The sequence below is a fragment of the Pieris brassicae genome, chromosome 11 (assembly GCF_905147105.1).
Source record: "Pieris brassicae chromosome 11, ilPieBrab1.1, whole genome shotgun sequence".
NCBI classification, from domain to species: Eukaryota; Metazoa; Arthropoda; class Insecta; order Lepidoptera; family Pieridae; genus Pieris; species Pieris brassicae.
In genome coordinates, this window is record NC_059675.1 from 8,716,542 (window position 1) to 8,739,996 (window position 23,455).

At 33.2% G+C, this 23,455-nt stretch overlaps 2 protein-coding genes across 6 annotated transcripts in view; one reads left to right on the plus strand and one right to left on the minus strand.

Annotated features, from left to right (window-relative positions):
• Positions 1 to 23,455, minus strand: part of LOC123716729 (solute carrier family 12 member 4) — a 165,126-nt gene that overhangs the window by 118,991 nt on the left and 22,680 nt on the right. The window lies entirely within an intron of this gene.
• On the plus strand, positions 337 to 4,367 carry LOC123716733 (monocarboxylate transporter 7-like). 2 transcript variants are annotated; one of them, XM_045672613.1, is made up of 8 exons: positions 337 to 472; positions 775 to 901; positions 1,048 to 1,455; positions 1,527 to 1,629; positions 1,797 to 1,944; positions 2,113 to 2,257; positions 2,468 to 2,659; positions 3,289 to 4,367. In XM_045672613.1, the coding sequence occupies exons 1-8, from the start codon at positions 380 to 382 to the stop codon at positions 3,414 to 3,416; spliced, it is 1,344 nt and encodes a 447-aa protein (XP_045528569.1). In that variant the 5' UTR covers positions 337 to 379; the 3' UTR covers positions 3,417 to 4,367. The 2 variants fall into 2 exon arrangements, with proteins under 2 accessions (XP_045528569.1, XP_045528570.1); XM_045672614.1 differs by lacking the exon at positions 337 to 472 and having other exon boundaries at positions 901 to 972.

Sequence of the window (23,455 nt, forward strand, 5' to 3'; positions counted from 1 at the left end):
TTTAAATGAAAGCAGCTAATTAACTTTTTCGTGGAAATATTTTTATTCTTCTTTGAGGATATTTATATTTATCCTTATCTTATTATTATACTTATCTTTTTATGAAAGAAGGTGTTATTAGAAAAATAAATTCATGAACATGATATCACAGATCCCTCTTTAACGTAGAATGCAATAATAATATCACATACATGTCCACCTACTCAAAAACCACGAGTAATTGCTAGTTATGTACGACTGACACGAAAAGAATAGATAACATCGTCACGTACGGACAAAGAACGTTTATCGTAAACACAATACTCGAGTATAATGTTACTCAGCCATTTGGTTTAGTTATCTGGAAGCAACCATACCAACGTAGTCGTTCCATAATACGATGAAATCTAAAAATACATGCGTTGAAAACAAAAATATGTCTGACAAAGACACGTGGGGCTATGCTGTTTGTTTTGGTACTATCATTACGTTCGTAAGTGTTTATTATTATAATTAAGAGTTGTTCCACATATACATTTTTACAAAAAATAATCTAGCAAGCAATTTGTTGTTAATTATTCTATAAATTCTACAACTTAGACATTATTTCATATCATATCAGAAATAATCAAATAAACTTTGAAATGTTAAGATTCTTGTAATAAATGCATAAACTTATTATCATCACAAATTTATTTTTATATTCTATAATATATGCGTAAACATAACAAATTATTCATGCACCATTATTTATGCCTGTGGCGTGGGAGCTATACATTTATCCTTAATTTTTAGATCGCTGGACTAGGCCACATTAACTCATTCGGTCTTATCTTCAAAGATTTTATTGAAGAAACAAATTCTTCAGCTAAATCTTTAACAACTGCTCATGGAGTGTTTGCTATAATGCTTGCAATTGGAGGTAATTTTACCAATGATATAATTAATATTACTATACTTGCCTTTTATGCTATTACTTTACAAATATCTAAAGTAAGTATTTTAGGAATAATTATTATTAATTATGAATTTTTATTAGTATTGGTAAGTGATTTTATTATGTTCCAGGTTTACTTTTAAATTTACTCTATAAGAAATTTCCAATGAGATACGGAGGATTTATTGGTGCCATGTTATTCATACTCGGTGCTTCTTCGACAATATTCATTAAAGATTCAAGGCAGCTATCATTAACCTTTGGTGTACTTCAAGGGATTGGATTTGGCATGATGGTATCAGTGTGTTATTCAACTTTGAACTACTATTTTGTTACAAAAAGGACAACTGTAATGAGTTCGATAAAGGCTTTGCAGGGAGTTATTATAATGTGGTATCCCCAGCTGTTAAAGATAATAACATATGATTATGGATTTCGAGGGACTTTACTGATAATAACAGGAGTATCATTACACATGATTCCTGGAATGCTAACTATGGTAACCGAAAAAGAGAGCTCAAAGAACAAAAACCTAGCAAGTATTCCATTTATTTAAGAATTACGAATTCAAAATAATATTGAATATGCGTTAACAATATGTTTTTTGTAGAGGACAGAGATTTAGAAATATCTAACAAAGCTGAAACCGAAGATTTATTGGTAAAAAGAGATAAAGACGCATTGGAGACGATTAATAAATTCAACCAAGTAATGTACGTAGTGATCACTAGTAGTACACTCAACAACACTTTATTCAAACGTGAAACAAACAGTATTATAAACATTTTACTCAAATTTAATATTTTATTCCAAGCTTCGTGAATCATAAAACATGAACTTAAGCTATTTACATTTTAATTTTATTTATTAATCTTTTCAGCTGTGAGATATTAAATGTCTTAAACGTCAAAGTTTTAAAGGACCTCGTTTACTGTAACATTTGTTTGGGACAAAGTTTCGTTAACTTTTCCGATCTGACTTTCTTTATATTTCAACCGATGCTCTTGTTTCAATATGGTTTTGATAAGGTTAGTAGGTGCATCTATTATCATTATTTAGTTGTTCTATGGCAACATTGTTACAATTCTCCTGCTCAAGTTCGAAATATATATTATGTCTCCGAAACAACAGATGCTCTAACAGTTTTAAAAAAACCGATGATGATTAAGGGTTGATGTAAAAACATAAATTTTCAGACCGATGTAGCAACATGCATTTCAATAGGAGCAGGTGCTGACGTCTTGGCAAGATTTGCATTAGCCCTTTTTAGTGGTCTATACCCAGTCAACACAAGAAACTTGTACTACGTGGCGACAGTGTTCACTTTCGTTGTTAGAATTGGTAAATATCCAAATGGTTTCTATAACTATTAGTTTGTTATTATCTCATACTGAAAAGCGAAATAATATTTTATATTGGTAGCAATTTTAGAGGAAAATATTTAAGTCTTTAGTGTATCTATACTCTTTGACACCCTGCTTCTGATTTTATGTTAATTAGAATTAGATTTTTGAACTAAAGATGATATGCTACATAAAATTTAAATTTTAGTTGTATTGCAAGTTACACAATTCATATGGGTCGCAATTATTACTGGCATTCTTGGAGTATTAAGAGCATTTCTGCACGTTTCCAGCCCTCTTGTAATTTCGAACCATGTCTCAAGACAGGAGTTTCCTGGAGCCTACGCATTGTTTATGCTCACAGGTGGTGCTATTAACCTACTTTTATCACCATTTATAGGTATGTTCATATGTTTATGTTAATTGTATGTGTATTAGTTTTACATACCTACCCTTTATGAGACTTTCGTCTGTTTTCCTGAACGTATTCATTGGTCCGGGTAGCACGACCACAACGTTGATATTTGCTCGCTTATATTAGGCCAATAACATTTCGGGGCAAAATATAAAAACTAATTATATGTTTGTTATATTTTTCTAATGTATCTCAAAAGCGCCACGAAAGTTCTAGTCTAAGCGATAAAGCCACAAACCAACTTTTTCGCTGATAACGTTTCTGTTAAAAGTATGGAGTCTTGCGAGGTAACAAAAATAATACAAAATATAACTTTAACAATTTTGCCGCGCGATCATTTTTTATATAAATAAACAGATCAATTATTCGTAGCGTCTCGTCTCAGAAGAAACTCAAGCTGGCACTGTGATAAATTGCTGTAATAGCCGCTTAAAAGAAAAAACTTGGCAACTATGCTGTATAACAAAAAAGTAATATGAAACAGTCAGATCCGATTGTGGTTTTCTAGTTAGTCAAAAGTCTCTAGTCTATTAGTCTAAAAGCAAAAGGTATTATAAAATATGAAAAAAATTTCAAAAATGTAGTTACATATAATTTATTAAATTTTGTTTAAGGTGCGCTGAAGGACTACTATAATAGCTACATCCCATCGTTTATCGCCTTATGTATATGTTGTATACCATGTATATTACTTTGGCCCTTAGAATACATATTTTTAAAGAAAATAGTCAGTGAAGTTTGAATTCAATTCATACTTTCGTAAGTACAAGTCAATATTATCATTAAATAATAATAAGAATTTCTTGTTAAGTAAATACGGCCGATAATAATCCATTAAGCAAAACTTTCTATCTTCTTGGCTATTTTTAAGTTTAAGACTATCATTCGTACTCAGAATCATTATTAAAATTATGTTGAAGACTGATATACGTAATACAGTGAAATTTAAAAGACATTTCTAATAAAAGTACCTATATGATGGTCCGCAAATCTCTGTTTAAAGGTTTCGAATGTGCATTGACTTATATTTTATGCGTTATAGCTATTTATTTATTAAAGACATAAATGAAAATATTTTGATTCATTATAAGTACATATACATTACGATATGTAAGATGTGGCAACCCTTTTTGGTAAAAAATACATCAGGGTTCCCAGTTCTTAGTAATAAATTTCATAAGACATTTAGTTTTAAATTAAAATTTTGATTTTTTTAAAACTGATAACAACAATTTCTTATTACAACCATCATTACACGCGTGAGTGATTGTGTTGGTGCATACACCACACGTTATTTTTTCTGTCTCTCTTGCAATGTAATCACCATGTCTGAGTTACGGTTTTTAATTATAAGATAACCTCTGAAAAAAGAATAAACGAGTGCAAGCTAGTGCTAATATGGACGAGCGTAACGGACTTGGTTGAGTTTCCTGAGCCAGTAGTCGGCCGAGATTTGTGAAATAATTATTAAGTTTATATACAGACTCTGTGGGCGTAGACATAAGATTTAATAGTTTCTCATTATGTTTTGTTTGATTCTACATGACTTATGCAACCTTTTATTAGCTAAGTTAGATATATATATATATAAAAGTTAGTTTTTTGTTAATCCAGCGTCTCAACCCCACTACCCTTATTTTATGTTAGTTTATAAAATCATGTTTTAAACGATTAAAGCCAGTTGACACCCAGATTCTAATAAAGAGTTTCATTTATTTAATATTTTTCCATAACTGTTTTGGGCGATTATCTGAATTATTAAGTTTATTAAATTAAGTTGTTAAATACTTTTATAAGTAATAAACCATTAACCCTTAATATTCGCGCCCGGGTACGGATTTAACTCTATATAATTCCTTCTAGAACTCAGATCGCAATTATTATTTAACGTAAGCAAGAATTTAGATAAACATATTTTATTAACCTGAAATAACATTTTTGCGATCGTGATATTTTTAATTATTTGCCAAGGCTCTAGACTGTCAAATAAATACATTTAATTAATGTATGTTTTGGGCTATTACAATTACGCACATGTTTTCATCTGTTGAATAAGATCATAAATTTATTTCATTCAGGTATAATAGAAAATCAGTTTTTCAATCTAATTTTAGAAAAAAAACTCTCGAGTATTGTGATCGAGGTTCAATAGGATTCGGAGTGTTTGTTTACCCTTACATATATCTCAATATCAATATAGCCCAATTATCAGACTAACTAATAAAGAGACGTAATAGGCCATAATTAGGTATTATGTCCATTTTTGGTTTTATAACGGGCAATGCATATAAATCACTCGCTATTCAGCACAAGAAACGTACGAACTCTGAAGGCATCGATACCACGTTTGTCAATTAAAAATGAAAGCCGCAAAAGATGATCTTTAAAAATAACTATACCGGTATCAAATAAAATTAGTATAATTTTAGTTCAAAACATTACCTACGTCAATTGAAAAGTCTACTTATCAATATCTTGTATCTCATTAAGAAACTGTTTTTCTTTAAAGATTAATGAATCTTTTATGAACACTAAATTAAAACATACATTATTATTTTTAATAATATAACATACTCGTCACAAACCAATTAGAAGTATAGAAATTAATATTTATGTAAGGTTTATAATTCTTGAATTTTATCAATGTATCCGTCTGATGTTTACATGTATCCTACATTTTATGGCAATATAATGACCTTAGTAGTGTTGTTTATGGAAAATTTTTAATTAAAATTTGCCGTTTGTCGTTAAAAAATTTCCGTTCGACCCAAATTAATTATTTATAAATAACATCCTTTCACTCTTCTAGTTTGTAAACAACACCATTGACAAATTAGTGTCAATGTCTTTATTGGCGGCGTAATGTGTTAGACTGCGTAGTAGTTATTTGCGTTTATGGTTTCGTAAGAATAGATTCTATAACAGGTAATACAAGTAGATAAGGTAAACTAAAAACCTTTTTTTATGGGCAATATTATAAAATGTTGACTTTATTATTTAGTCCGAACATATTAAAGATTTGTTGACGAAAATAAACCACTTTTAAAAAAGAGTAAAATTCGTGGGCAGAGTCAGAGTACATAATCGAATTACTTTAGTGACGACAGCGAGATCACCGGTTATTTTTTCGAATACTGAATAGAAAAACTGTGACCTTTACCTTTACCTGTGTTAATTTGAGAGGAAAAAAGTTATACATTGGCATGCTTGAATTTTAATAATTCACAATTCTATAGATAATAAAATTATAAAGGGTACAAATAAAAAGCCAGAACTTTTTTGGATTAAACAAAAAATAATTAAGAATTTAATTTAATACTGTAATTTTTTTCGTAATCAATTTAAAAATAATTTGTTAATTAACATCGTGAATAATAACATCGTGTTTGGTAATAAACATCGTGAAGCAAGAATAATTCAAATGTCATTTGATTTTTATCAAAAACCTTAAAATTACGTTAACCTGACTTGTTTTATGTTATAAATACCGATAAATAACGTAAAACCAGTTTAATACAAGCTAGATATCTAGAGATTTTAAGATAAGCATTTTTTGGAATTCGTCGGATTGAATTACCCATAAAAAACAATGCTTAAATTTAGTATATACATATAATCAGTTAACAGGTTTTTTTTCCATCTTCTATAGAACAGCAATTAATTCAATTTATAACACTCGATTTTATTATTCATTTTACAATAAGAACATATTATTGATATCAGAATAACGCGTAAGTTAGAAATATCGCAAAACGGTCTACCAACTAATCAGTGAAAAAAATTATAAAATTACATCAACTTTCATCTCTCATACACTTTTGTGTATTTAATAAATAATTTGGTTCAGTAATTTGAAGTACTATCTAATTAGAAATCTAAACCTCGTTAAACACTTCAATACTTCTTGCTTACTCGATGTTTTAATTAAATTAAATATATTTATATTAATTGACATCATAATTTGACTATACCTCGAAATTAAATTATAGCATATATATTCTATAAAACCGACATAATCAATTTCTGAGAATATTTAAAATGGAAAAAGATTTTCCAGATAGCGGCAGAATATTATTCATAGATTTAAAAAACTAAGCGATTTTATATTATCAGGTGAGATGATGGTCGAACAACGAGATACGGCGTGAATAAAACTTCATTGTATAAGATATTTTTATCAATGTTATTCAATCTTTTAAATATTATTTCTAAGCTATGAGGTTTACGTTTTAAATCCACATAGATAACCAACTTACAGTACAAATAATCGTAGTATTTAATTGGCTTTAGGTGTCATCGTAACTTCTTTGTATAAAATTTAAATTGTAATAGAAATAAAACGATTTATTTTTTGTGATTTCAGTAAAATATATATTATACAGCGTAGCCTGGGAAAACAAATAATCTAAATTGCTGGTATGGTCGGTGTCTAATCATATAGACGCTATAACTCCGCCATTCTTTGATTGTTTTTACTAACTTATAATTTATATTACTATGAGAAAAAACAGGATCGAAGCAGTTCGCATCACGCAATCTACATTTCTTAATTAATTGCCAACATGAAAGATGCGAATTATCGCAAATGAGAAAATGATTAGAAATTGATAAACATCAAAGTTACAAATAGCAATTTAAATTTTCCTGACAATGATATATACCTATTAATAAAAAATACAACGAGACCCAGCTCAGGGGCAACCAAAAAGTTTTATGACTCCGTAAATAACAGCGATTCTTCACTAACACTAACAGCTATTTCCTATACGCTACGCTATAAAAGTCGAAAAAGAGCAGAATCCACTAGATATAAAATTTTATGATTCAAAACTAGTAATATCATCTTCAGCATCTTTTTAATATAGTATATATAATTATATACTAATGCTATAGACAACTTAGCTTTTTTAATTCATTTAGTATTTATTGGTAATAAGGTTGGTCATGTGTTCGAACGCTGATTGTACAACGATGTATTTTTCTTTCTGTACGCAGTTATTGAAAGTTGGTGAATGAAAGGAAAGTCAGGAAAACATTTTATAACGTATCGAGCTTTTGGGATTTAAAGAAAAATCATCAAAGCAGACGCAGACATGTGTCTGTCCCATACCCTTTTGGAAGATTGCTTTATATATTATCTTAAATGCTATCTTTTAAGATAAAATTGTGCTTCATAGTAACACGAAACGATGTTTGGATGCTGACGTCATAAAAACGTTATCTCATTAGATATGTTAATAAATGATGGTTATTTTCCACCTTTAAAATTTACTCACCATGTGGATATGTAGCTTCTTAAGTAATCAGGTAAATCCTGCAATATGATTATGATGTAATTGTAGGATGTGGGACTTGTATTGTTCTGAGAGAACACGTAGAATGGCATTTTCGTCAAGTATTCTTTCACCATAAGTTGCTTAACAAGATCAAATAATTATCGCGATGTGTTTTATCATTAAAAGATAGTTGAGATATTATATATTCTATAAAATCTTTTACGATTGCTTTATTGCACGAAACTTATAATTCCCCAATCTTACACATTTTGATGCATTCCTATTATACTTTTCACATCAGTATCTACACATTACAGGTATCGTCAACCAACTATACCTACGGCTGCAGCTTTCAATATTTCGCATTTCGCAAAACTGTCATACAAATTATACATGCTAAAATATTAAACTTCTAATTGTTGTGTGAACGTGACAAACTCACTTTTACATTTCCTAAAAATCTCAATCAGTGAAATGAAATGCAAAACCAAGTCCAAAAAATATGGAAGTCTTCGACTTAAATCAAATTCTCATATTACGAAAAAGTGTACGTGAAGTATAACCTAATTCGCATTGTTCGTTCCCGGGCAGAGCTGAGCTGTATCGACCGCTCCAGCTTCTAGACATGACCTCTTTGTTAGTTTTCACTTGGCTGTATTGAAATATATTCAATAATAGCATACACATTTTTGATTAGCGTAATTCTATTTAGCCATATAATTACGGGTTTAATTTGTAATGTTTTTTTAGTAATTAGTTTAGCTTTTTAGTAATTTTTCTTTGTTTTCTGCTAAAAGTTTACATAATACAATTTTGGTTAACATGTTTATAAACTGTGAGTTGCCATGTCTCACAGTTTTTTTTTCATTTCACAAATCTAAAATGCGTGGAACATGCTCTAAAAGATTGAAAACATGTTTATAATGTCATACTATTTAGTACTATTCATATGCATAAAATATAGATTTGTCAACAACACTTCAACGGCTGATTCCAATCTATAACCGTAAAGAAACGTTCATATTTAATATTTGGAAATTAACGTGCTTAACATAAAAATAAAACTACTTAACATTTGCTTGCACTTATCTATACGCCTATACAATGTGTTCATACATTGATTAATCTCAAGGGATGCTAGCAGCATCCAACGCTTGAGACTTCTAAGGGAAGCGATGAATAATTCACAACCCTATCTATGGAGGTGTGCGTGAGGTGGACGGATTAGATCTCTAAGTCTGAAATTACATTTAATAATCTATGTAAGATTTGAAGTCGACGATATTATTTTTATTAAGCCTTTATTGCTGACACCCAGTGTAATATATATAAACATTGTTTTACGTACGTAACCAAACTTAATTTAATGCATCAGATGTGCCAGTTCTGGTAATAAGAGTGTCCTGTGACACATAGGCCTCTAACGGCTTCCATTATATTCCAATGTTAGCTCTTCTTGTCCAGTAGCTCTTCTTCCAGAAGAAGAGCCGACGATATTAGTGAAATGCAAATATGGGTCAAAAATTACTATGATAAGATGAGAAAAGGAACTTATGCAATTCTAGTCTAGTCGCGGCCATCGATTAAGTTTAACAATTTTAACACAAATCTTCTGGAAGCGCCTGGATTGGTTTCAATTTGTAATTAATTCTTGATTTGATTTAAATCTTAACTCCAATTGTCAATAGAGAAACCTCTTCCAATACTACGACTTATGAAACATACTAATTTATAGAATTAACTATTTCGAAACGCGTAATTAAATGCCGTAGCAAAATGAGTGATTGGGTGTTCATTGATGTAAAACAACTTTAAACCATTGGTTCGGTACACTTAACTACAACAAAACAGAAGCATTGTTAAATCATCTAATATAATTTTTTCCTTAATCCATCTTTTCATGCAACACGCGCACACATTTGTTTCGTCTTTCACAAACACATTACATAGTCATCATAATATATTCATATATTTGTTTATTTTTATTTATTTATTTTTCTTTTTTTTTCAAACCAATTGTGTTGGTTGATTTAAAGAAGAGCGAAGCTTCCCTGTCACAGGTCTCTGACTTACTAGGGAAGCCTCTATCTGAATTGTATTGTACATATATCTGAACAAATAAAGAATTTTGAATTTTTTTTTTTTGAATTTTGAATTGATCAATACTTGGAACTTTGAGTAGCAGGCCTACTATTGTGTAATAAATAATATATATTTTCAAGTAGTAGATTCTATGATTTATCATACTCTGACGGAGTGCTATATGCTAATATAAGTAAACTGCACTGATGCATTCTGCATAGGTATTCATCAGCAAATACCGATAGTGCTCGTTTACATTTGGATTCCTATTCCGAGACAAAAAGAGCAACATAAAATATAGTACACCTATATATTTCAACATCATATTACACTGCACAGTATATAAATAAGTCGCATCCCGCTGTGCAGATAGATTAGATAAACTACTTTTTCCTGTTACCACAAACGAGGCGTAGGCAATAGGTAAATCGTTATAAAAATATGTATAGGATACAAATAAAATACTATACTTATGCAAATTGCGCCATCTAAGCTTAGCATTATCAAAATGTTGAGAGTGACATAGTACGGGTACAGCAGACAGCCATTCTTATATATCGTCACATTTCTTTATAATTTAAAAGATCGGCTACAGCGAAGTCCCGTACAATTTAAAGGGTATAAGGGCAGGTAAGGTTATGCCGTTGCGTTTGTTCCTTCAATAGTTTTATTAAAATTAAAATACATTATAATTAATGTCCTTTTTTAATGTACCTTGTATAACGAGTTAAGTATGGTAGCGGGTGTTGGAGGGATATTTATATGTATTTTAAATAAAAGTCTTTATTTTAAGCTCATAAAATTTAAAATAAAACAGAGGATTTATTCGTTATACTACTGTCATCTAGTATGCAAGCAGTGAAACTGAATCATTTTATATTTAAACGCCATCTAGCGACGGACCACTGAACTCTTAAAGTTCTGGTTCGATGTGTGACAGTTTAAGAAATGTTTATTGTAAAAGTTTAGAAGATTTATAGTAGATGGCGCTTAACATAATTTATTTATATCATGTCTCATGTCGGTAAATGTGTTCACTAAAATCATTATTTATATGTAATTTTCATAAAGGTTTTAACTAGAAATAGTTGTGAAATTTGTTTTGGTTCGACAAATATATAAAATATCATTTTCTAACAAACCATGCACTTAAGTTAATTAAAATACTGAATAGGGCAGCAATTTGCAAGTATTAGTAAAGAGTCAACGAAGTTCAATTTTAATTAACTAACAGCTGGTCGAGATTGAAACTGAAGATTATTTTGCTTAAAATAAGTTTCGTTTAGTAAGTTAAATTTATGTTATTTTTACAGGAGTTAGCCACCGAACTTAATTCAGGTTTGTTTTATTTATTTTTTTCGTTGAAATCGATAAGAATTATGTAATAACACTTTTATTTCCCCCTATGTTATCTATGGTTAGTCTTTTTTATATCTGCAGATTAAGTAAGTGACAATAGTTGTATTCACAAATTTAGTTTAGTTTAAGTTGTTTTTTGCATTTCAAAGGCATTTTTGTGTAAAATTAATAATTAGAAAAAATAATCTTATAATATTTTCATTCCGTATGTGTTTTTCACACCAACGAGCTGCTTGGAGTGTGGCGCAAATGATGACACTGCACAGCATACCTTGGAGTATTGTCCGCAGTGGTTTCGCTGCGACATAATCTTTATTTTGTGGTTGGTAGTAACCTTGCTTTGCCTTGTGTTGTAGAAAAAATGTTCGGCAGTGACGAGGTATGGAATGCAGTGGTATCCTTCTGTGAGCATATTATGCTACAGAAGCAGCGCTTTAGGACGAATTCTACGGGTAGTAAATAAGAGAAGATATGTCCATCTCCTACCTCCTATGTAGTGTGTACTGCACCGGAGGTTTGTGAGGGTAACATGCCGTTGAGTTCCCGGTAGAATGCGACAGCGACCCCAGAGCATCTGTAAAGCGGCTTTGTAGGAACTACTCGAGTTGGTTTTAGTGGGTTTTGTTCATCCAGCCTCTGAATAGCAGAGATTTTGGCGTGGGTCGAGTCCCACAGACCCCTGCAACCTTTGAGGGCAGGGGATGCGCAAATGCATTTCCACCTCGGATATAAAAAAAAGGTGTTTTTCACACATCATTGTATAATATTACAAATTACGAAATTTAAATAAATACGGTAATAGCTCCATCGCAAACGAAAGATCTCCTCCATGCAACCCTAGAAACGACACAAGAAAACCACGTGAATTTCAAACTTCAAAACGATTCCATTTTAGCGTAATAAATGAATATTACTTAAGATTATTGTGAAAATGTGTTTGTCTGAAGTCGGTCTAGTTTTGTCCATTGTTAAAGCTATCATACGATAAGATAAAAAGTTGTCGAAATGTTGTGATCCGTATTTAATTCATATAATATTTATGTAACTAATACCTTAGTAATTATGGCTATACACTGCCGTAATCAGGCTAATGCTAGCTTACGGAGCCCTGGTTTGGTGGCCGGGAACAGAACTCCAAACGGCAGTAACGAAACTTGGACGCTTCCAAAGGCTTGCGTTGTCCGCTGCAAGCGGTTGCATGAAAACATCGCCAACTGCAGCTTTGGAGATAGCCCTGCAAGTTGTACCCCTGGACCGACACATACAGCAGGAGGCGGCACTGGCTGCCGTCAGGCTGATGGTATTGGATCTATGGGGCAAAAATCACTACAGCACAGACACAGCGATTCTCAACAAGGCCATAGAGTACCAACCTCTAATAGCAGCTTCTCGCAGGTGCGAGCCTGGGTTCGCCAAAGATCTGCGGAACTTCAACATCAACGATGGTCGCAAGGTGTGGACTGCAGACAGGCCAAAATGGCTCTGCCAGCAGTCAACCGGCAACTTACAACCTCTAAACTTAAATAGAACCAATATAAAACGAATGATAGGGACAATTACGGGCCATTGTCTCTTTAACAAACATCTTTTTGTGTGTGCAGAGGCTGTTTCAGCGCAGAGAAATCAGTCACCCACGTAGTCCTGGCTGTGACTAAACAACGTGCAGAAATCCTCGGAACAGTGAGGTCGCCCCGTGAAGCCTGTGAAGTACCCAGGAGGCTTCTGTGCTTTTGGAAGAAGTTAGGCTGGCTTAGTTAGCCAGGACTTTACGCACAATGGACCTATTGAGAGTCTAAGTGCGGAAACTGAGTCCACAAACATACATACATACATACCTTAGTAATTGTTTATATTATCGGTAATACCTGCTGAGAGTGGTTCATCAATCTTATCAGACCCTTTTCCATTATTTTCACCTAACTCCGAAAACCTTTCTTCTTTCATTAACGTTACAAATGACTGAGCCGTATTTTTAATGCCAAAGGTGGATCCAATACCCAAATTGTATTTCGTGTTCCATATAACTGTTATATACATATAAACTGCTTGATCAGTCTTCTTAGATAATATGTTATGATGGAGCTTTTGTAGAATGTGAGTTTCAAATACGGGTTAGGTTCAAAAGTAGGCATTTAATTTTGCTAACTTTATTTATTCTGGTTTTATTACATGATATAGCTATAAATAACAAACACTTTATTTAAGATAACCTGAAACAATATATCCACTGAAATATTTGATAATATATGTTGATGAATAACGAATGTTAATATTATTATGAAGTGCCAACTGATATTGAGTTACCTAGCTCGTTCAAGTTATAAGTAAGAGTCGTTAGTGCCGCCTTACAACTTTCAAATATGTATTAAGGTATGTTTTGCCTACAACGGTGAGTATGTTTTAGATATATTTGGTTTTTATAAGCAGTGTTCGCTTAGTCGTTTGGTGGCCATTGTTTGAACCACGGAAAATCAATAATTTTTTCTATGTGCCCATTTAATACTTCTACGGTGAAGGAAAATATCTTCTCAAAAATCTCAAAAAAGAAAGCTGATACCTTACTTGACTATAATAACGAATAGTTAAACCAATAGACATTTGTGACATCAAACGTTGTAGCGCCTCGCCTTTTATTTTTCTAAAGGAATGTGTTATGTATATATTCATTTATAAAATAGTTATGATGTTTCTTGTCTGAGCCTTCTGAAAATATAAATACAGAAATAAAATCCCGTGAATTTTGTCGTGTCTCTTTTAAATATACGAGTAAACCAAAAAATATAAGCCACTATACATATACACTCGTATGTTTTTGCCAATCGTGTGTACACAAAAACGCACAATTCCCTCATTACCTTCAGGTATTTTAACATCCAAACCAAAGAACTTGTCAAGTAAAAAAGAAGAGAAGTTTGGAAGAGAGTTTCTTGCCAGTTTTTTTCGTCCGTACGCGCTTGTCTTTGAGAACTGATAGTGCATGTAAATTTAGTTTTCTTATTTATTATTATACTTTTATGATAATTTTTTTTAATAGTCTTTTAAAGACAACACTCACAAAAGAACACAAAGTCGAGCTGTATATTCTTAGAATAACAATGATATGGTATTTTTATTTAAACTTGCTCAATCGATAAATCGTATTGGTGCTGAAAGCTTCTATCTCGTTAAGTACCACAACTCCACATCAATAATTATATATCCGAGAAATAGGTTCTGTTGTGCGAAAAGCGAGTCATACAATCTATATTAATTAAATTTTGCTTCTACTCCAGAGGATCAGTAATCAAAATATATTTTATGAATATTGAAATATTCAGTGACTATTTTGCAATTATATTTATACATCTAAGTTGTAGTCATTAATGACACAATAGAAATTTGATTCTATATTTATGGACTTTATGACGTTACTGTTCCAAGGCAATATACGAGAGATAGAGAAATAAATATTAGAGAAAAAATCATTATTACTTAAAAAATATAAGTAGTAACCTGAAAATCTCAAGTGATGCGAGGAATAACTGGTTTTGGGGATATATTGGGATATATTGACGTTATTTATAATTATTATTGTTTATAACTAATTATCTGTTGTTTTAATTTCTATTAACACATATAAGTGTAGTTAATTTCGTGTAATCTTATTTGGTTTTGTAATTATTGCTAAGTGAGATTCGTTCCTAGTTCTGCTCGGTAATACTTTTGCTATTAAGTAGAGTCGCGATCGTTATACATTTAAGAGAAAACGGAGGGATCACGAAATTAAAACGGTACCGCTGTCTCTGCTATTGAAGACACGTTGCAGACCATCTTAAACCGTTGTATGCATACATATAGCAGTGGAAAACACAAGTTCGAACGTCTTGCAAGTTAATTTATATCCGTCAGCCATGACACCGAAGGTAACCTCTTTGCGTCACCGCCGTCCAATACAGGGAGCGCAGTGCTAATGCTCAACAAGTTGTGCTAATGACCAACAAAGGTAAGGTAAGGTTTGACATTATTTATATTTCACTATCCGTCGTTTAACGATTTCGATATTTGATGCGAGGAGGTAAACTCCGCACGGTTATCAAATCGTTGGGACGATCGTAAGTATTCATTTCGAATTGGATATTGTTTGAAAGGGGCCGCTAAAGTTTTACTTAGCAAGCGGATAAGTTAATGATCCCGGTTGGTCTAATTTTAAAATGGAATTCATTCTGCCCGTAACGGGTAAACATAGCAAACATTTGATGTGACGATAATAGAGTCTGATAGTAACTCTACGTATACGAAATACGCTAGACGCTCCTTATTACAATTACGTGTCGTACGAGGCTTGAGGGATGAATTTTATTTGACGTGATGTAAATAGAGTCTGATAGACTCTACGTATGCGAAATACGCCAGACGCTCCGTATTACACTTTCGTGTCGTACGAGGCATAAACTATGAATTGGTGGCTGCAGTATCACAGGGGGCATTACGGAAAAACAAGTTCACGCCACCACTACTAGTGCTAATTTACAACGGAAATGTTTTGATAAATTTAATTAAAAGCCTTTAGAATCACCGTAGCCTTAGTCTTTAACACAAAATTACATAAAAAGAGAGATTTACTACTTACTTACGAAAACGAGACTTTCTTAAACCTACTTTTAAACGCTTTTCTTGCGGCGATATTGGTCATAGGCAGGTAGGCCAAGAGGCCTTCGAATAGTACCTACAAGTTTTAGTTAGAAAATTATTCATGCATTTTGGAAAAACGTAGGACATAAAATAGAGGACTGTTTTGTTTGACAATGTTCTGAATCGGGTCTCGATTCAAATATTAACTTTTGCAGTGACATAATAGTCAATCGCTATAAAGAAATGGATATCACGACTACCATTATATAGGGCGTCTCTATAGTCTCATAAATTTTTGAGTCGTACCAAATATTTACAGTATACTTAAATCCCGTTTGAGCACACTGTAAACGTTTAGCATTGTTTGTGTAACGGGCAGGAGGTGCGTTGTGGGCTTTTTATCAATTGGTACGGTCTTTTATTGAAAGACCCGACATCGAATTGGTTTGAAAATACGTTGGTGGGCAGCTGGTTCCACATAGTGGTAATGCACGGCAAAAACTGCTTTTAAAAAACGCTCAGTAGTGGAATTTCGTATTCTGCTTCAACATCCGACTGTGGAATTCAGCCGCAGGTATAAGTCCGAAGAATTCTTCAGAGAACATGATAAGTGTAGTAGAAGATGATGATGTAGTAGGGAACCAACATCTTTACGCAGAGGATCAAGCCAATCGGAAGGAGCAGGGTCGTCGACGATTCGAGCTGGTACTGCGGAGCTCCCGCCCAGAGATGAGAAAAGTACTTAATATGTGTGGCAGCACTTTATATAGTTGCAAGCGGTGACTTGACGTCAAGTACCGTTTCGCCTTACTAAGCACACCAAGATTTTGGAGGTGCCTTACCCTCTAAATGACTGTGAAACTCAAAGTCACTCGATTTGTCACTGCCGAGAATTCCGGATGAGGTTTAAAGGGGAGTGTCTTCAAATAGTATTGATACGACGAATAGATATATTTTTACTTGTGTATTCATTGGCTTAAATTCAACTAAGCTAAGTTGATCCCAGTCTGAGACATCATGTAAAAGGTTTCAGTTTTAGTTACACGTTTGATCCAACCCTCTTGACTGAGAATATTAGCACGGCTGACATTAAAGGAGTCCTCAATGCAATATCATTCATATGCAGGAGGAACAGTCAAAGTCAAAAATCATTTAATCATATAGGTACACTTATGAACGTTAAAAATATACCGTAACGGCTTCTAATTTTATATTTACTGACAGTTTTCAAATGAAGGGCGTAGAACGGAAGAGAAGAACTGGCAATAAACTCTTCGCCACTCTTTTTAATCGCCAATTTTTTTTCTTTTACACAACGTTTGTAAGGGGCTGCAACCATTACACCATGTTCCACATGACATCTTAAGTAATAAATAATAATAAAATAAATAAAAAATAAAGCTTTGTCTCAGATTTTCAATGATCCTCTATCAGCAGGAGGCATGGTGAAATAGGAGCACGCACTTACTTTCTACAAAATAACTAACATCACCGCATACACGAATTCAAGTACGAACAGTCATCACAAGTAGCACCCGAGTAGTAGAGTAGCAGTTCACGAGTATCACGCCTGGCCAGCCATCAGCCCCCTCGTCATATTTTAGGGAGAGAGACAACGACGCAGGGATGCCGCCACAAGAAATGCTATTTAAGCGACGATAAGAATATTATTTATATTGAAATAAGTTGATACCATATGGATCACGGTTTGTTCCCACTTTACATTAAAACAGTCGTAGATGTTGACGATCGCCCCAGAGTCTGGAAATGCAGCCGAGAGATTCATTCGCGTTACCTCTTTATATACAATATTCATTTATATTATAATAGGCCTTAGCAAGCAGTTATACTTTAATGTCCGATTTAAATTTATTTATTGACAACACTTGTATCTCACTAGGGATTTTGTTGAAAAAACGTATACAATTGACTTGGAAAGAATTGCTCGTTTTATGCAGCCTTGTGGTTCGTGCGCTAATTTTGTCTTTATTACGAGTACTACAATTATGGAAGATACTATTATCTTTAAAGGTATCTATAATTTTCCGCACAAACAAAATATTCTCATAAATGTATTGATTTGCCAAAGTAAAAATATGTAATTACTTAAGGAATTCCAGTTATGGTACAAGTACACTCCAGCATTTTTGGGTTTTAAGTCTGAACACGCGTCGTCGACCTTAATGTTCCTATCGGCTAAAAACTAGAGATCCATTCGCATAATTAACGAATAACACTGAGTACCCGTGTTATTTGTAATAATATATAAACCGGAAGCATTGAAAGAAGTGCCTTGTACCAAACCCGATTAAACGCTTTACTCTCTACAGCCTCTGCTTATTAGTGTGTGAGGCTAAAAAATCACCTGCTGAATGACCTCGGTGAAAGCAGTACGGACTGTCAGCTTATGCTCCTCTAGCTACCGAAGGAGCTGGCTGTTTAGCTACCGAATGGATTCCATGACATGACGTCCCTCGTTTGACAAAAAAAAATAAGTATTGAACTAATTCATATGTACGTACTATTACGCTTGTTTTGTAATGTATTTATAATTAAATTATCTGTTACTGAATATTTCATTTTTTCGTTTTATTATTCTTTAAAAATTTAAACAGCTTTATTGTTTATAGACTAAATTAACCTTAAATAAAGAACGTAAAGTAAAATCCAATATACAAAATATTAAATTTCAATCTATTTCCAATTAACGATGTTTCTCCCGAAACCGACGTCCAAATAATAACCAAACAATTGATCAAACAAGATGCTTTATCAATGTTTGAGAGTTACCGATTGAATTCCGGGCACTACGGAAATGTTTCCAAATTGACTACTCGTATACGGCTGACCTGATTTTAATTCCTGCGTTAGGACAGGTCATGACATTTAAAGTAAAAGCGATGTCATTTGATTGATAACACTACTTCGTAGCGAGAGCGTACTATTGATAGGCTTGGTCCTTAGATTGTATCCAGCGTGGCGTACATATGTGAGTTTGTGTGAAACAAGTGAAGAGCCTCTTTTCAATACGTTGTTGGTTGCTGAAAACGGATGAATTCAATCTATAAAAATTAAAATTTCACTGTACGAGGGGAATAAGGAATCCTAATATCCGTAATCCGTATATAAGGAATTAGTGACTTATTTTGTTAGTTACCTAATTATTACAAATAAAATACTATATTTGTTGATATGTAAACTTCAGTATCAGCAGATATCCACGGAAATTTAGAACGTTTGAATATTGTTTGCGTAGAACCTAGTAATCAGTACTAACGAACTATATGTAATAAGTCTATGGTGAAAGTAACCTTCTGTCAAAATGATATTGAGGTTTGTGAACGAATATTTCAGAAATCTCTTAAAATCCATTTTTATTCCATCGACTTTTTTGCACTCGCGGATCTGCACCTATACTAAGGAATGAGCAGGTGGTATGGCATTTTTAGAAGGCCTAGCATCAGCTACAGAGGAAATCCTTGACAGTAGTAAGTATAGCAAAATTCTGTTAAATATGCTTTTTAGCAAATTAGATTATAGCAAATTTATCAATACGAATAGAAAAAATTCAGCCGAGAGTACCTCTATTAAAGTTTTACCCGTAAATCGAGTTATCTTAGGTACCTGGCAACACTGAGTAACGACGGCAGACGACACGTGGCAGATTTATTACACGTTAAACCCTAAGGAATTAGCATACTTGAAAATTCTTGTTACAACTCGCTTCGAACAGGTATGCCTGAATAAAATTTGTCTAATGAAGAATTTCGTTACATTGTTGAGCTAATGGTATTTTAATTAACATAACTTTTTAATTTAACTGACTTCTGCAAAGTCGCTTCGCATAGAATAAAGTTTCCATATCATCCATTTATTTCATATCATCATCCATTCCTTCCTTTCGTGTTATACACACAAAATAAATGCGGTAATTAATATGTTTATAATATCAAAACTTCTTAAAGAGCAGAGTTAACAAACGACAATTGCTATTATTTGTGTTTCAATTTATTTGTTCGAACTGTCTTAACCGCTATAACAAGTTAAGCTACACATGCGTGATTTTTTTGTGAAATTTTTGTTATAGGAACATTCTTATTTCGCATACATCGATTATAGTAGTTGATGTCATTCGTACGCGTAGGGCCTTTGTAGAGTATTTAACCTATCATAACACGGATGGCAAAGCAGTTACAACGAAGTCAGTTTTCGTTTTGGGCCCTTACTCTTCTATATATGTTCGTCTCAAATATTAGCATTAGTGTTAGTGTACTTTTATATTAAGTGCTAAACAGTGAATGAAAAAAAAACTGAACACAAGAACAGAGTGTCTTTAATAGAGACTATAAGTAGTATTGTTGGACACTTACTTATGATAACAATCCTTTTTAGTAAATTAGGTTAGACTTAAATTACTTATTAGTCTTAAGTTAGGCTAGATCGTAATGTTCCATGATGTCGTAGTAACGACACATTTGTTTAAAAAATATATATTAACATTATTTTACGTCAAATCCTTTCTAACGTGACTTTGGTTCGGTTACTTTGCGCTTAGTCTCGTTTCGAATCTTACCCATAGCTCAATACCACTGTCATTTAATTCGTGCGTCATTTAACTAAGGGAATTGGCCTTTCTGTACCTTTAAAATATTTTAATAATGTTTTGTGTCCAGTACTTGGGCATACCTATTTGTTCCCAAAGTTCTGTCACTCTGTAATTTTTCACGATGTCCACTCCATCGAAACAAAACCGAATAGCTGTTATTGCGTTGCACCGCTGTGGGCAGTCGCCGAGTACCATTTTCAAGTTGCTCAAAAATTTGAATATAACGCTTAGGTTTGTGTACAATGAAGTATCCAGAGTTGAGGACAAGAAAATAACTGGCCGGCCACGCTTCGCAAGAACACCAGCAGTAATGAAAGCTATCAAGGCGCGGATAGCAAGAAATCCTGTCCGAAAACAGAAGTTGATGGCTTTGCATATGGGTGTCAGCAGGAAAACAGTAAAAAAGGATTTAAGTAAAGATTTTGGTCTACGAGCATACAAAAAAAGAGTGGGCACTTACATAATGCTCGTCTAAAAGCAGTAAGGCTTAAGAGATCGCGGGTGTTGTTAAAGCGGTACGCGAAAAACCGACACCGTGAGAGGATACTCTTTACGGACGAAAAAAAAAAACGATATTGAATACAATAAACAGAATGATTGAGTGTACACTAAGAGTTCTGACGAAGCTGGAAATAAACTTCCAAGGGTGCAACATGGACATCATCCATCATCAATAATAGTCTGGTTGGGAGTGTCCTATTACGGGCCAACTGAGTTTCATTTTTGAAAACGGAGTTAAAACCAGTGCAAAAGTGTACCAAGAGACGGTTTTGTATCGGCTTGTCAAAGACCTGCCCAGCACGCTACTTGCGGGAACACTTCGTGTTCCAGCAGGACTCTGCGCCTGCACACAAAGCCAAGACCACTCAAGCCTGTTTGAGCATCAAAACATCGACTTAATTTGACATGAGGATTGGCCTTCCTCCAGTCCGAACCTTAATCCTTTGGACTATACAATTTGGCAGGTCTTAGAGAGGAAGGTCTGTGATAAACCCCATAAAAATTTGGAGAGTCTGAAGTCATCTTTAAAAAAACAGTCACTGAAATCGACATGAATATGCTGCGATAGACGACTGGCCGCGGCGCTTAAGGGCCTGTATTAAAAATAAAGGGTGGTCATTTCGTATATTTTTATGCTATTTCTATTCCTTAATTAATGTACTAAATTGATATATCACTCATTAAAAAATTGATCAGTACTTTTGTTTTTATTATTATTTCCATTTATGATATACTTTAGTTTTTATAAAAAAACATCGTATGGTTTGTATACAGAGCAGTGTTGGTCTAGTGGCTTGAGCGTGCGACTCTCATCCCTGAGGTATAGGTTCGAACCCCGGCTATGCACAACTTTCTTTCCATGTGCGCATTTAACATTCGCTCGAACGGTGAAGGAAAACATCGTGGGGAAACAGTCTTGCCTTAGACCCAAAAAAGTCGACGGCGTATGTCAGGCATAGAAGGCTGATCACCTACTTGCCCATTGGATTAACAAATGATCACGAAGCAGATATAGATATCTGAGGCCCAGACCTACAAAGTTTATAGCGCCATTGATTTATTTTATTGTATACGGAGACTCCGTACAATAGAAAAAAAAAACTATAACTAAATAAGGTTTCGTCTTCATATAAATTACTAATAGGCTTAGGACAAAGTGAAAGCGATTTAGACGTAGAGAGGCCTCAATTTATTTAATGTTTTCTCGTCTGGTACTAAATTATAGCTGCACGGTTACTTTATAAAACCGACACCGATTCCTCCACTAAGGTCGTATTTAAGTTAGTCTTAGTATTATTATTTGATTTTTTCTGTAAAGAAATAAATATCATGACGGTATCTAGGGACGATGGTTTCGATTAGTGTTTGAAATATCAAAAACATGGGACCAAAAGTCAATATTCAAAATGAAATGCCATGCTGAACTTAAAGGCTTCCAATCGAATATCACTCCTGTGAAAAGTAAGTAATATTATACATTTTTGTTACTCTAAACTAAATGAAGAATTCTGGGATAGTGGATTTAGGATAAAATTATCTACTTACATGTTGTAAAAAAATTAAGAGACTTAAATATTATATAGGTATATTTAAATAAAATATTCAATAATTGTTTGGATAAGCAAAAGCGAACAATATTACGACCAAATTTTTCGAAAATTGTGACCTCTAGTTCCGAAGTTAAAAGCCTATTCTGCTTCTAAAAGATATGGCTCTGGTTACGTATTTAGCTGATTTCGTATTGTTTTAGGATGTCCTTTACAATTCGAGCCACAAAACAAACAATAGATGGCCCCAAAGCAACTTCCACTTTGATTTAGTAGTACTATGTACTATATACTAGATATATCCAAATTAAAGCGTTTATTGATAGTGTATTAATTTTTCTGATAATTTAAAAAATCATTTTATTTACTAATAGAGGACTATGAGAATTTGATAAAGATAGTGGAAAAATTAAAAATGACCGGGAAATAAAATGGCCGCCATACAAGTGTTTCTATACAAGTTTTGTGTTTGCAACTTTGGTGTTTTCAGCGCGATCGAGCTGAATATTGATTTGTGTCAGCTAATCAATCCGTGTATCAAATCTGTTTATTTTGTTCAGACCTCTGGTCTTTATTTTCCATACAACCTAAAATTTAACGACCCGCGGAAACGGTGTTAGGTGGAATAGCAATGTGGGCCTGAATACTGATCATAAACAAAATCTCCCCAGATTTTGAATAATTTAGATGTTGATATGAATGTACGTAAATGCATTTTTCTACAGATCACACGATTGTAAGTATTGGAATGGAATAAAACGGAGCGGAAATGACAGAAGAGCTGTAAAACGAGTTACTT